The following is a 14,930-nucleotide window of genomic DNA, read 5'->3' as shown; positions in this document are numbered from 1 at the left end:
CAGCAATTAAGCTGTGAGTCTAGCATCCATTTGACTACCTCGACTCCTGCCAAAGCATAAACATATCTGCAGCAGGACTCTGGCATGCAAAGGGAGTCTGGGCAGCTCTGTTTTTGGCAAGATTGTTTTTGGTTCATTAGTCAACAGCTGTCAGCTGCAAATGCACAGAGATCTAATGAACTATCCATCAATTCAGCATGAGCTTAGCCAAGCAGAACATGCAACGCAACCACAAGCTGCTGCACTTGCAACTGGTTCGATGTGGCATTTATTGCCAATGCCATTGCCATTGCTGTTTGGAGAGCAGCTCTTCAAAATGAAAATTCATTTGGCGCTTCACAAAATCGCATTTCGATTTTATTTACCCAAACCTCCCATGCTGCCACGCCCCCAACTTGGACTGTTGTCGCCCTTAGAATGAAGCAACTTGTCGGCATCATTTTTCGATTTGCATGCAGATTCCTTTTTGACCAAAGGCTGAGTGCAATGCCAATTGCAGCATATTTAGTTGCACCTGCCGCATGCAGCATTGGCCAGCTTAGCACATGTTTGCACTGTCACGCCCCTGCTGCTGGCCCCTCTGCCTTTTGCCTGGCTTGCTCAACATTTTTGACATGTGTTCGACCCGATGTCTCGCAATGTCTGAAGTCGACCATTAAATTGGTCACAGCACATGAACTTGAGTTATATAAGTATATATGTGTGTGTATGTGTGTGTGTGTATATATCGTATCGTATGTGGTATGTCTTTAACTTTTTGACATTTGCTTCTTTGGCCAGGTCATAACGGCTAGCGACTCGGCACCGCGCGCTCTGAAGGATTTGCGTAATCGCTGCTTGAATCCGGGCAAATACGCACAGCATCTGGAGCACTGGCTGGCCTACTATCCCGCCCAGCAGCTGCACATCATCGATGGGGAGCAATTGCGGCTCAATCCCATCGATGTGATGAACGAGCTGCAGCGCTTTTTGAAAATCCAACCGCTCCTCGACTATTCCAATCACCTGCGCTACGATGTGAAAAAGGGCTTCTACTGCCAGGCTGTCAGCGAGAAGCGCAATAAATGCCTCGGCAAGTCCAAGGGGCGCCAATATCCCCAAATGGATGAGCGCAGTGCCAAGCTGTTGCAGCGGTAAGTAAAACCAAAAAATAGAGTAAAAAACTGAAACAAAACAAAAAAAAAACACAAAACGAATGCAAACGGAATAAAAAACGGGTCGTATGAGTGATTTGGGTTGGTTTTGGGGCGACAGACAGATGACGACGTCGGCGCTGCTGCTTTGAGTGAAGGATTAATGAACACACCCACACATGCAGTGTGAGTGTGTCAGTGTGTGTGTATGTGTGTGTGTGGGATTGTAGATAGAATAGTTGTGGGCGTCACTAAGAGGCAGGCGCTCTCTGAGAGGCGGCAGGTTTTTGTGAGTGTGTGCATGTGTGTGTGTGTGTGGGTGCGGCATTTTTGCGGCCGTGGAAAGTGCACTTTGCTGTACGACTGCAATTCCGGATGCCAGCTGTCAGTTTGGCGTGAGCCCTTTTTATATTCAGTGATTCGAGGAGGCGGCTAAACGAGCCACTTTTATTAGACATCACAATGAACGGAGCATCAAATATGAAAAGGAAACCTGAAGCACTTCAAGCAACAGGAGCAGCTGGAGCAGCAGCTTAGGGAGTTCATTAGACTGACAGATGATGTGGCACTGTGCATGATGTAGCTTGTTTCGAATGGCAAAGAAATATGGAATATTTGCTCAGATCTGACAAGGAGTTGTTACCATACCTTAAATTAACATTACGTTGGCAATAGATAACAAAGGTTCATAAATTCATTTCGAATTTGCAATTTGAATCTTCGTGAACAATCAACAAGTTCCAGTGAACCGCAGCTGGCTCAACTGTTACATCTGTTATGCAAATGCGAATTCGAACTCGAAAGTTGTCTTTGCTTAACTCATGCTCTCCCTTTTTCTCTCAAACATTTTAGCTACTATCTGAACCACAACACGGCGCTGGTAAAGCTGCTGAAGAAGCTCGGCTCACGTCCCATACCCCAGTGGCTCAAGGATGATTTGTCGACGGGCACGTGATAGCAGCTGTTTGGAGGCGTGGCCATTGGCGCAGTTGAACTTGGAATTGGTCTAGGAATTGGCATTGGCGGCAACAAATATCGCAAAATGCGTGCGAAACTCAGGAAACAGTTGCACTGGCTACAGCTGACGGCGGCAGCGGCAGCGGCGGCGCCTGGAACAATGCGTGCTGGCAGCACTGAGAGAAGCAGCGGCAGCGGCAGACGCAGCGACAGCAGTAATGGCAGAGGCAGAAGCAGAAGCAGAAGCAGCGACAGCGACAGCGAACACAAAAACAACAACAGAGCGAAAAGGACAAAAAAACATAATTAGCTGCTTTGAATATGCATAAATCTAGCTTGTTGTCGTTGTTGTTGCAATTTAATGATGTCGCTGCAGTTGGCAGCTGAATGGAAAAACAGTTAACTAGCGCATGTGTGTGTCTGTGTGTGTATGTGTGCTGTATAGGTGTGAGTAATTGTGTAAATAGTATAATGGAATCTGTGTATGTGTGTGTGTGTGTCTGTGTGTCTCTGCTGCCAGCGCATTGTAATCTATAGCAGAAAAGCATCATGAATAAATGCATAAATGCGTTTCATGCGCTTTGTTAGTTGTTCAAAAATGTTATGCTAGAAAAAAAAAAGAAAAAATACAAACAAAAAAAGAAAAACATAAATCATTAAAACATGAGAGAGGGAGGTAATATGTGTAAAACCCATAAAAATCAGAGCCAATTACGCAAACGTTTGTAACGGTTATTATGCGCCCAATTAACTGCGTCTTGATTCATTTCGTTAATACCTCAGAACAATTTTGTTGTCAACTCACTTATCAAAGACTCGAAACACACACAGCAACAAGAATTGCAGAAATTATAATAGCTGAACTCTATAAATATTTATGTTTTTAACAATTTGTATACTATATTTGATTAACAATTTAAATCCATGCCAAAACTGTGAAGCCCGTTTTTACAGTTACGAGTGCTATACCTATGTTACATATATAGATATAGATATATATATATATATTTAAATAAGGCTGCTATTTGTTTTAAGTGTGTATTGTAAATGTTTTTAGGCGAACGCAGCGAACGACAAGGAAAATGCTTAAATGGAACCTTTCTAGTTTTATGTTTAAAGCACTAAGCAAAGCTCTATATATAGTATATATATTGTATAGTTGGATATATATATATATATTAATATATATAAACTAGTTAAAAGTTTAGATTCGTAATGCGACAATAATAAAAGCGAAAATTTAATGCACTTAGTGTTTTTATTTATTCGAAAATTGGCAACAATTCAGCATGCCCGTAATCACCCTGCTTAGCCAGTACACAAACCATTACAATGCATTCGCTAAATTTGGCCCTGCCATATCGTTTATTTTAGTTTACATTTAACGAAGAAACACAACGAACTCTGTTATTTAACAGCCAGCCACCTAGCGTAGTGTTATGCTAAAATTTCTGTTAAAAACAAATATTTATAAATTTTATATAGATAAGTATAAATGAAAATACAATATATTTCTGTACATTTAAAGTATAAATAAAAAAGTAGTGTAGTTTTTGTCTGACCAGTTTCTATCGAAACTTGTGTGTGCGTACCAGCCGGCACCGATTGTCAGCCCAGACAGCTCAGCTGTTGTCGAACTTTCGGACTCACAGCATGCGATTGCGCCAAAGGGGGTCGAACTGTCTGATTGGATTTTAACAGCAGTCTGTTATCATACTTTCACGCGCGCGGTTCGGCTACTTCGTTTGGCGAATTGCGGCTGCTTTCGTTATAGCCTAAGCTTTACAAATTTAGAATTTCAATTAAATTATAGAGACCGTGCAGCGATAGAAAAAAGCCGCCGCCACTATCACGAGTGTCGTAGAGTGACGTCGCTGCCAAAGTAAATGCCAGAGTCGAGTGCAAAGTGCGAAACAAAATAATCGGCAAAGCCGCAGCTCGAGCTTAATGTAATATTTATAATACAAAAAATAAAAATACATATAACGCAGTTAATATCAATAGCTAAAGCATATTTAATGATCCTATCGCTCTTTTCTGTGCAAAACATGTGCCGCGTCTAGTTTCGTAGTTAAAATAGCATACACCCAAATAAAAAAAAATACAAAAAAAAAGTTAAAACCGGTAAATTCTTACCCTTTGCCTCATTGTCTGATTCTCGTCTTTCCAACTTTTTGCGCGTCGCCTTTGTTGTTGCTGCTGTTGTTCCTGTTTCTGTTACTGTTGTTGTGGCACTGTTGCACATTGTTTAACATAAACGTATTAACTAAATTTCTATCAGTCGGATTTAAAAATTCAAAACAATTAGACCTTTTCTTATTTATTATTTTTTTTTTTTTTGAAAATTTGGGAGTTGATTTTATTTATTCATTGGTACTCAAATCAGAACAGCAATATTCGTAAATGCAACTGTGATGTTTACAATCCAACCTTAAATACTCGCAGAACTAAATTATTGAATGTCCAAATTGCAAATACGTTTTAAGCTTTTCTTAAAGCAATTTCAAATGAAGTTTCAAGCAGCGCCAACTCTGTTTAGCAGCTAAGTGAAAATACAGCAACAACAGCAATAACAACAGCGACAATAGCAAGAACGGAGATAGTAGCAGTAGATCTTACTCATTGCCTCTGCCTCCCTCTTCCATCCATTCCCCACCTCAACCCTCGTCATTGCAGCAGCTCATCGTTTCCTGCTCTCGTGAATCATAGTGAATTGTTTTGTTGTTGTTGTTGCTGTGATCTCGCGTGGCAAGTTCCAAGTTTGGCACTAGCACCAGTTCCAGCTCCAGCTCCAACTCCAGCTCCACCTCCAACTCCAGTTCGAGCCGTCACAGCATGTCCAGGCACGGCCTCGTCTTACTGGGCAACATTAGTCAGCTCCTGTTGAGTCGTTCCAATGTGCGACCGTTAGAGCGCTGCGGCCGGCGTTTGAGGCCGGTGACGGCGACTTTTGCAACGCTGGTAAGTGAAACGTCCTATGAATATACATTTGTATACACACACCCATACAACCATATACACATACGCCCACACGTTCGCCTCGTGGCGCTCCGGGAGAGCAGCTGTTGTCTGCCGGCCACTATTCGAAATTATAAAAATACACACACTTGTTCTTTGACTTCGCTGCCGGTAGCGACAAAAACGTACATATAACATATACATGTGTATGTATGTATGCATATGTATGTATGTCTGTGCATATATAAACATATTTACATTATTTGTACATATGTATGTGCATATATTATACAACATGCGTGAGTTTGAAAACGTTCGTGTGTGCACATTAAAAATATTTAAATTTATGCGAAAGTAGAAACATGCTAACACAATAACAATACACTTATACATATATAAGTTATACCACATATGTATGTACATACATATATACATTCGTACATTCCATACACACATGTGTATACATTCTATAATGTTATATTCTTTTCTCTTTATAGCCTGTATTTTTTCTTTACATGCTTTCTTTTGTTTTTGTTATTCGCTTTTGCACACTTGGAAGCCGCATCGCCAACTTCCAAGCTCTCCCATCACTAAGCTCAGTTGCTCTCCCTCTCTCTCTTTGTCTTTGTTGTTTTTGACTGTAACTTCAATTGAAGTTCGCTCACATTGAGTCACATGGCGCAAGCGGGCAATGTTAAGCAACATCTGTATATGGGTGTGTGTGTGTGTGTGTGTGAGCTAACAGGCTGTAATATTTACGCTGTGTTTGCTTTTGCATTTATTTGACATTGAGAGCGATCGGGTTTTCGATTCGTAAGCGCTCTTTTCAGTGAATCTCAAACTGTGTGAATGTGCTTAGATGTTTTCTTAATTACTCTTGCTCTCTCTCTGACCCTCTCTTTCGTGTTACTCACTTGAACTTTTTGTTTAATGAATCATTCTAGTGGTCATCCCCCTATCAGCATTTTCATTTTCGGTTCTCTGAACCGGCTTTTCAAGAGAAGTGACAGCTTTATCAGCAGCCCGTCTCAGGTGATACATTTAACGGCCCACGCAGGGAAAGGCCCTGAAAAAGGGAGCGAGCAACAAACAAAATTATTTACGCACACTGTCCATAACATGGTCTTTTATGGCAAACGCGATTTGCATACGAAATTATAAAATTCATCGTTATTCGTTCGAGCAGAGGTTGAGAGTCACAAGAGCAGAGCTAAGAGATACACGAGAGAGAATGAGGGAGAGCTGAACTTTTATTTGTCTTGCCTGTGTGTAAATGCGAGCGGGCGTCGCGACGGCAAATACAACCCAAACAATACAAAAATGTTGACAAAAAAATGTCACACAAAGCTGTAAAAAGAAAAAAAAAAAAAGTTTTATCAGCAGAACAGCTGGGCGGGTCGAGGACTGAGAGAGCTTTAGGGGGCGGTCGGTCGGTCGGTCGGTGGGTCGGGTACCCTGTCAACATTATTTGATACTCGCGAGAGATATAACGGCACATTATTTGCATTAAATGGTGTTTTTCTTGTTGTTGCTGGTTGCTGTTGTTTTTGGCACTTAATTTGCATCGCAGAGAGGCTGATTAAAGTCAACAAAACGAACTCGACAACAACAAGAACAACAACAACAGCATTGATTGCACTGAACAAACACACCCACACACACCCCCACATACATTGAGGAGGCACAGGGTGCACCGAGTGTCGCCAAATATTTCGCTCTCATCCTCGTTACGTTGCTGTGTGTTGGCCTGTCATAATTTTTAGTTTGGCACGTTCTTGCTCTACTTTTCATCTCCAGCTTCTCTTACGTTCGGGGCTTTGTTTCAAATTGTAACTAAAGCTTGTTTTCTTGTTCGTTATTTTTGCTGACACCTCCTATAACCCAACCCCCCTCAGATACTCGCCATATTTATGTTTGAAAAAGTTTTATTGGCGCCATTCGGTCTGCCGCACAACAGAAAATGTGCGTTAGACTCGACTCGACTCGACCCGGACCGGACCGGGCTCAGCCCTCCGAAATGCTCGCATCCGGGCCGGGCAATTCCGTTAGTCCACGTTAGCACGGATTTTGTTGTGCTCTATGGCATTGCATTGGCTGCGATTTCACCATTTGTTTTTCCTGGGCGCTGGGCGCTGGGGCGTGGCAGATGCCAACAATTATTTTCGGGCCAATGCTGTAAATAAGCTAGTCCATATGAAGCCAAACAAATGCAATTGATATTTGATTAAGGCACGGTTATACAGCGATTTCTGCACCCGCAGCGCAACAGAGTATCCTGCCAGCTATCCTGTTGCATAAATAGCCGAACAATAATACATAAAAGCCAGGCAACAGGCATATTTATGCACACATTATTCGGCGAACAAAGCAAACCCATTTATTGATTAATTTTCAATTGCACTTCAAATTTAGTCTATGTGCGCGCTTTACGAATGATACTCGAAAGCAATTTCGATCTATTAAAACATTCCACATAAGCGACCTAGATACTTGTATACTATGTATTGTTGATATTGTTGTAATTATCAGCTAATATATGTGTTAATCTATATTGTTTTGTTTGGGCTAGCGTGTAATACTTGAGATGAGAGCTTTGGCAATAGTTGAATATAGTATATACTTATAGAAGAATGTATTACATTCTTACTATTATATATGATATCTCATCTAAGGTACAAATATATATTTCTATGTATATATAATATGCACTGCCATAGTTTTCATCTGAAGTAAATAGTTATTTACTTTATATATTTACATATATATGTTTATTTTAATATCTCAAGTGTGTCTTACTTAGCAATAATCCCACACCTCTTAGCGCGTCAGCTATCGCTGGCTGCCCTTTCAAGTGGCACGATAAGGTTCATTATCATTATATGATATTTACGTTTTGCTTTTTATGGGGGGAAGTAAATCAAAACAAGTCAAATAATTGCTGGCGGCTATAGGCAACCGGGAGTGCCAAAAATAGTTTTATTTATATAAGCCTTAGGCATTGACTTATCAATGCTGATATAAAATAACAACAAAGCTAATATACCCCTTTCATTACGCGAACAGTGTATATGCTATCTCTTATGTTTTCAACTATGCCAGATAAAAGTTTTAGCACAACTCTCGCTTTCTCTTTTTCTGCGTCTCTCTCCCTCTCTTTCTCTCTCTCTCTCACTTAGCAAATGTTTAACTATTGTCACCTCCATTGGTTAGCGTCTCCAACTCTTTATCTTTCAGCAAAGATCCGCTCCAAAGTTCGTTTTTCTATCTACTTGTCTGCACAAATGAGCCATGGATGTTTGAAGACCACTTAAAGTTTGCCCGTAACTTGCGCATTCCAGCCAATTGCCGTTAGTTGGACAATTAACAAATTCGGGATTGCAGCTTGAGTGCAACGTTTTATAATCTGCAGCGCTGCAGCCAGATTTCGAGCATTGTTTGGATCTGCAACTTTTCGGTTTTAATGGACAAACTTAGAGTGGAAAGCAAAGGGTTGAGTGCAAATATACTTCATCCACCTGCCAGCGCCCCGAAAAGCCATTTGGCTTAACCCATTCACAAACAGCCACCGCAGCAAATCTGCATTTTATACGACTTATCCTAGCTGCCCCCATTTCGAGAACTCTCCTGGGCATTCAGCCAGCCTGGCCTCAAACCGTTAACTGGAAAGCTTGTGCACGTTTTCCCACATTTATCAGTACGACAAAATCTTTCAGCCAGCTAAAAATACAAGCAGCGCCAAACCAAGGCCAGCTGCAAGTTATTTGCATATGTGTGCAATAGTTTTGTGTGTGTGTGTGTGTGTGTGTTGGGAGGACAGGATTTTGTTATCGCTGCAGTCTTTGGCATACGCTCCTAATTAACTCAAACACAATTCGCCGAGGAGTCGACGGCCTACGGGAGTCGCATCTAATCCACTTCTCTGGCATTTAAATGATCATTGGAGCTTGTCGCGCTTCATCGGCAAATGTCAAGTGGGGCCATACAAGAATGTATATATAACTTTAACTGTCAATGTTTATATAGCTGTGCTTGTGTGTGTGTGTTGGGTATATATTGGCCATTTCAATTTACCTGTCGGCCAATTGGTTCGGCTCAGCTTAGCCTTGCGTGCTATTGTTATACTCTTGACTTTTACTACACTAACAAACCACAGCCCACAGCCCGCCCACTCCCCACTCTCTACTGCTGCGTGGGTGTTTAAACGGCAGCATGATATGGCGATTTTATTGCACGATTCTCACCCCAAAGACTATATTGCTTTAGCCACTTGCTTTGTTTTGACTTGCCCCTTGCTTTCTTCTTGTTATTCCGGCCACATGCTGCCGTAAAAACACATGTTGAACTAACTGCAATGTTACGAGCAGCTGATAGTCAAGCGTTAGTAAAATGCAGTGCTTGCAAAACTGTTAAAAGTTTGTCAGTTAACTTTTGCTTATCAGCCACGCTTAGATAGCTACTATCAGCAGACGAATGTTGTGCGTTCAGCTAATGCAAATATTTTCGCTCCTGAATTCATCGCAATTGAATTTGCAGCTCAACATAAAACATTTGAATGCTATGCATAAATTATGCTGCTGCTGGCCCACAAATGGGTCAGCCATTAGGGGTCGCTGCCGCTGGACTGCTCAAGAATATTTGCTGAGCTTGGGCCTTGATTTCAACTAAATTTATTGGTTCTGCTTGTTGATAATGCGTTGGCCAAACAACAAACACTTGAAGCTGGCGCTTTAATTTATATAGTAAATATTTAGATTGTAAGCGTTACGCGAGTGACCCCAATCAAAGAGAGACTGTGTGACAAAGAGAGTGTGTGAGAGTGAGAGAGAGAGAGCGTGAGTGAGTGAGTGAATGAGAGTTGTTCACCCAAAATCTTTGCATAAATTTCCAAGCATTTAAAAAGGTTCAGCAACAACAAAAGCCACAAAGAAAAACCCCAAGCTAACTGCATAAAAAGCCTGTTAATAATTCAGGGCGTGTCTAAGACTACGCCCACCCGCCTTTGCTTGTCTATGCTGTGTGTGTGTGTGTGTGCGTGCGTGTTGAGTGCCTGGTCACAGCCCAGCTACCGAAGAAGCTGCTTCATTTCAGCTGCCAACTCTCCCAGCTCAAGTCCCAGTTGCCAGTTGCCCTGTCAGCCTCAGCCCCAGCCTCAGCTTCAGCTTCCCTGTGCCACGAGTGCAAATTTTCCTATTATATGCAAATGTTTCACTCCTAAAGCAACTTGGCACAAAATGAGCTACATAAATTGCTCAGGATTATATATATTTTTTGGTGAGTTGTGGTCGAGTACATGCAAAAAGGTAGTCGACTGGGCTGAGAGAGCCTTAATTGGGTGCTAACTAGTGGGATATGTGCGGATGTGTGATGTGGTGGCACTTGGTGGATTTGAATTTAATTTGATGCGGCGCTAATTTTAAAGTACTAAAAATATGTTGAAGAAATTAAAACTCTAGTTAATTCAGTGTGGAAAATAATGTATACAAAATAATATATTCAAAATATAATTTAAATATATTTTTATATACATACGTAGATTCGTAGAAGTTAAATAATTTGTATTATTAAATAAGCTCTGCTGTATATCAGCGAATTATATTGTAAACATTAAACATTTCATAACAGTCTTGGAAAATGTATAGAGATAAATTCTCTGAAAATCCAATCAAGATTATAAATCATTCAACATATAAATATCTATTCATAGAACGAGTTCTACGCACTGGGCATATTTTTGAAAAGAGAAAAATCTCTAGCGAATTTTTTAGCAAATAAAATTTCAAAACAATTCTTAATAATTTTAATATGAAAGTATTATGCAAATAAGTTAATTTATAGTAATTTATAGATGCGAAAAGTGTCTGATATAAATCACATACTTATATTTAAAAATATTTATATACATTTTAAATTGAATCAGGGGAAAATATATAGACTGAGATCTTTGAGAAACAGACTTGAAGTAAATAAAAAATTGTTGCTTCTTATATATCTATGTTTTAGTTACAATATGTATATATAGTTAGAGCATTCGAGATGTGCTGCATTGAGGCCTGCTCTCGAATTCGCTGTCGCCGGCTGGCTTATTACTATAAACTCCCTGAATTATGTCGTTTGCATGTCCTGTCGGTAGGAGCTGGCACAGCTTGTGAGCCACTTAACGCAGCCACGTTTCAGTTGTGCTGGCGTTTTGAGCTGACACGCCTTGCTTTTTTTTTGTGCTTTTTATAATCACGCGCCCTTGGCAAGCTAGGCGTGTCCTCTCTCGCTGCGCTCCATTCAAGGCTCTGCATTTGCCTAATGCTATGCTCCTATCTAATTGTAAGCAAATTAAAGTTAGTTCGTGCCTTTCTAGTTGACGCCTTGACTCGCAGTTTCCAAAAAGCGCATGCAAAAAATGGCACACACACACACACACATGCAGCCATGGACATGCTCAAGAGTCAAAGGATCTGTCTTGATGTAAGACCCACATTTCTCTTCTTCCTCTTTTTTTTTTGTGGCTCAAAATATTTTTCGTGCAGTTGCTCAAGTCGGTGGCAGCTGGCTTTAGTCCCGTTTTCTTTGCATTTTGTATACGTTCGTCTTTCTTTCGCCTTCCTCGTTGGCTATGCAAAATAAATTATTAAACGTATATATGCACAATCTGGCTTCTGCATTTATTTATGCGAGAAATTATTCATCATTATTATTCTATAATTTCTAGTTGGAATGTGCTTTTGTTTTCATTGGAAGCTCAATCATTTGCCATGTGCATTGCGTAGTTTGTTTTAATGATTAATGCAATTACTCAGCTGGCTCTACGATGCTGCCTTCAATTGCCGCTAGGATAGAGTGGAATATTTTCGCCATTTCTGTTATTACAGCCTGTAACATGGCACGCACTTGGCGCATCCGGAGTTTATGCTTGGCTCAGCTAACGGGCGTCCGTTTACGTCCTTTAAATTGCTCGACTGTTTTAATGCCTCAATTTGTTGACGGCAGGCTTCACAGCCATGTCAGCTACTCTATCCATCTCTCTCTCTCGCGCTCTCCCTCTCATTCCTGTGTATCCACTCTGCCGTTTCACATGCCACTTTTTATTCGCCTCTGGCACTGGGCCAGCTGTATGTAAATATTGGTGCTTATGACGTTGGCCGCCGGGCGAATTTTAGTGTTTCCCCCAGTTTAGAGTCGACTATGTGTGTCTACACGTTTTGTCATTAACTAACTATATAATTAACTTGCATTTTCAATAAGCTTCATTTGCTCTTTACTCTACAATTCTCTTCCACTCTCATGGATTACATTGCCTAAACTACTAAAACAATGTAAAATGTTGCGTTAATTGCCTAATAACATAATGGTCTCGTGACATACACACATACATACATACACACATACATACATACACACATACATACACATACGCAACGTGCATTGTCTATTGTTGGCTAACCATTTTGCCAAAGACTATAATTCAAATGTGTTTAGCTAAATGCCTCGCCCAATTCCCATAAGGTGCATTCGCCATTCGCCCAAACTGAACTGGGCCATAAAACATATTCTCAGCGCCCAAACGGCCGACAGATTGTGGCCAACAGAGCCGACCAAGTCAGCTATGTAGCTTTGTTCACTTTCACTGAAGCCCATGTGTTGGCCACGTTAGTAAGTCGCAACACAAACGTCCAAATGGCCTTTTTATCTATCCATCCCAACCATCGAGCAGCTGTTTTATTCCCATTTCTGACTTATGACAGCGCCAGCGACAAATGGCATAAACGTTTTGCACATTTCTTTCTTATTTTTCTCTCTCTCTCTCTCTCTCTCTCTCTCGCTCTCTTTTGATTTGTTCGGCGAAATTCATTTCATTTGCTAATACATCCATATGGATGCTTGGCTGTATCTGTTACTAATTTTAGTTTGCCTGCCTTTCGTATTTCATTGCTTTTATCTGGCTTTTTGTTATGCTAGAGCGAAAAACATTTTTCTGACATTCTCGTTGATATTTTTGATAGTCTCCGTTGCCGTTCGCTGTTCTGCCTCTGCCTCAGCCTCTGCCTCAGCCTCAGTCTCTGCTTCTGGCTGGCTTTTCCATTGCTTGTTTACTCAATTCGTTTACCTGCTCTGGTCTCTCTCGCTTTTCAACCACCAAAATGTTTACGCAGTGAAAATGTATTTCTATTTACTTATTGCAAAAAAACGAGCAAATAAATAGCCAACTAGCTGTAGATTCGCTGTGTATATATACATACATATATTTATTTAGTATATATTTAACTGAAACTCATGCGTCTAATTTATTATTGTTTTTTAGCTGCGGGTGCGGGCATTGAGTTTAAATATTTATAGAATTCGATCGAGTCGGTCATTATTTGTATTCATTAAATATACTTGTATAATATAATATATTTGCTTAACTCTGATCTGATAGGATACCAGATAGGTTTATGATTTGCGAACTCAGCCAGGCTGACATAACGGAAGTCAAGGTCAATTGTATTGCATTCATTTTACGCTTTTTTTTATTGCCCATATTTTCGCTTCTATTGCGCGGTGTCTGTTTTGATGGCTCGTAAATATTCTCGGCCCGGCTTCAATTATGTTGTGTAAGTGTTGAATTATGCTTTCCATTTGTTGACTTTAATTACGCTTTTAATGGCAATCAAAAGCGTTAACAGCCCTAACAGCTGCTTGAAAGGGTATGCCTGGCCAGCTTTCGAGCCGAGCCGAGTCGAGTCGAGCCGAGCCCGGCCGCATGCGACACTTGACACGCGACTTTGTTAAGCGTTGCCAGGCAATTGGCACAAAGCCAACTTGGCACAAGGCAAAGGGGCGGCAAAGGGGCCGGCAGAGGGTTCATTTTCTGCAGCCCTCTGCTTTGCATACTTTGCATGCTGCTTTGTTGCTGTGTGTTCCACGAATGCGAGTCGCTTTTAGGTGGGCCAACTTTTGATTCCATACCATCAAGAAGTATTTTAATTTCTTAAGCCAAGCATCAACTTGAGTTGATGGCTGCTTGGCTCTTCGAGTTGATGTTTATTAAAGCAGTTTTCTTGCAGCTGTCAGATTATAGAAGTTGGCCAAGATAATATTTAGTTTTAATAGAGGCAACCAGCTTCAATTGGGTTAATGTAGAAATGCATAAAGCTTAGGCAGCAACTGGAAGTTTAAGCGGGTTTTTAGCCGGCGCCTAAAAGTATGCAATGGAAATGAGCGTGCATATTTTTTTATGACTATGAGCGGGTCTATAAATAGTTTCTGGTGTGTTGCTTAGACTTCTCGTAAAAGTCGCGAAAGAGTTTTAAGGAACATCTGGCTTGGCTTTGCTCTGTGTGCTGCCTGCACTTGTGCTGTTTATTTCTGTAGCCCAGGTAGGCTGGCAGCTGCTTTCATTTCAGCTCATCCCCTGCTGCCTTCGCTGGGTGGGAGCTCTTTTGTCAGCTCGGCTCAGTTGAGTCGTTAATGCCAGCCCGCCCCGCGTTGCTGTGCGTATGTTGTGTTGCTGTCTGTTTGTTGTCTGTTGGCTGTTGTTTGTTTGCTTTCGCTTGCTTAGACCCGAATTAGTTCATCTTAGTGGTAGATGCGGCGCACGTGGCCGCATTGTTCTGCACAATATGAAACCACTCCTGCAATATGTCGCAGCTTAGGCCACGCCCTCGTCCACATCAACGCACATTCTTGTGCTTTGACTTCTACGCCCTTTAAAGTCGTCCCCAGAGCACAAATTAAATTTAAGCTGCCGTACGCTGGCATCAACTTCTCCCGGGCTCCGGCAGGTGTACTTTATGAAATAACATTTTCATTTTCATTCTCATTCTCATTCTCATTTTCGTTTAAAGCCATAAGCTCGGCAGACGGCAGCGCTTCCGCCTTTCGAGCGCCTGTGATTTCAATTTACTTGGA

At 41.2% G+C, this 14,930-nt stretch overlaps 2 protein-coding genes across 5 annotated transcripts in view; both read left to right on the top strand.

The window, feature by feature from the left end:
- Positions 1 to 3,334, top strand: part of sfl (N-deacetylase and N-sulfotransferase sfl) — a 55,221-nt gene extending 51,887 nt beyond the window's left edge. The window contains exons 5-6 of the mRNA XM_030383919.2: positions 781 to 1,133; positions 1,986 to 3,334. Of these exons, the coding sequence (XP_030239779.1) occupies positions 781 to 1,133; positions 1,986 to 2,088 (456 nt within the window). The 3' untranslated portion in view covers positions 2,089 to 3,334. The remainder of the gene's footprint in view (positions 1 to 780; positions 1,134 to 1,985) is intronic.
- A 1,097-nt stretch (positions 3,335 to 4,431) lies between these two features.
- Positions 4,432 to 14,930, top strand: part of MCU (mitochondrial calcium uniporter) — a 43,562-nt gene continuing 33,063 nt past the window's right edge. For 2 of the 4 annotated variants that reach the window (XM_018101919.3, XM_089260060.1), the window contains exon 1: positions 4,433 to 5,051. In XM_018101919.3, the coding sequence (XP_017957408.1) occupies positions 4,926 to 5,051 (126 nt within the window). In that variant the 5' untranslated portion in view covers positions 4,433 to 4,925. Of the gene's footprint in view, positions 5,052 to 14,930 lie in introns of all 4 variants that reach the window. The other 2 variants (XM_089260059.1, XM_018101921.3) reach the window with 2 other exon arrangements.

This window comes from Drosophila navojoa, chromosome 4 (genome assembly GCF_054131105.1).
Source record: "Drosophila navojoa isolate 15081-1374.11 chromosome 4, UAZ_NAV_1.0, whole genome shotgun sequence".
NCBI lineage: Eukaryota > Metazoa > Arthropoda > Insecta > Diptera > Drosophilidae > Drosophila > Drosophila navojoa.
The sequence above is the reverse complement of the archived record's forward strand: the minus strand, read 5'-3'. Positions and strand labels throughout refer to the sequence as shown.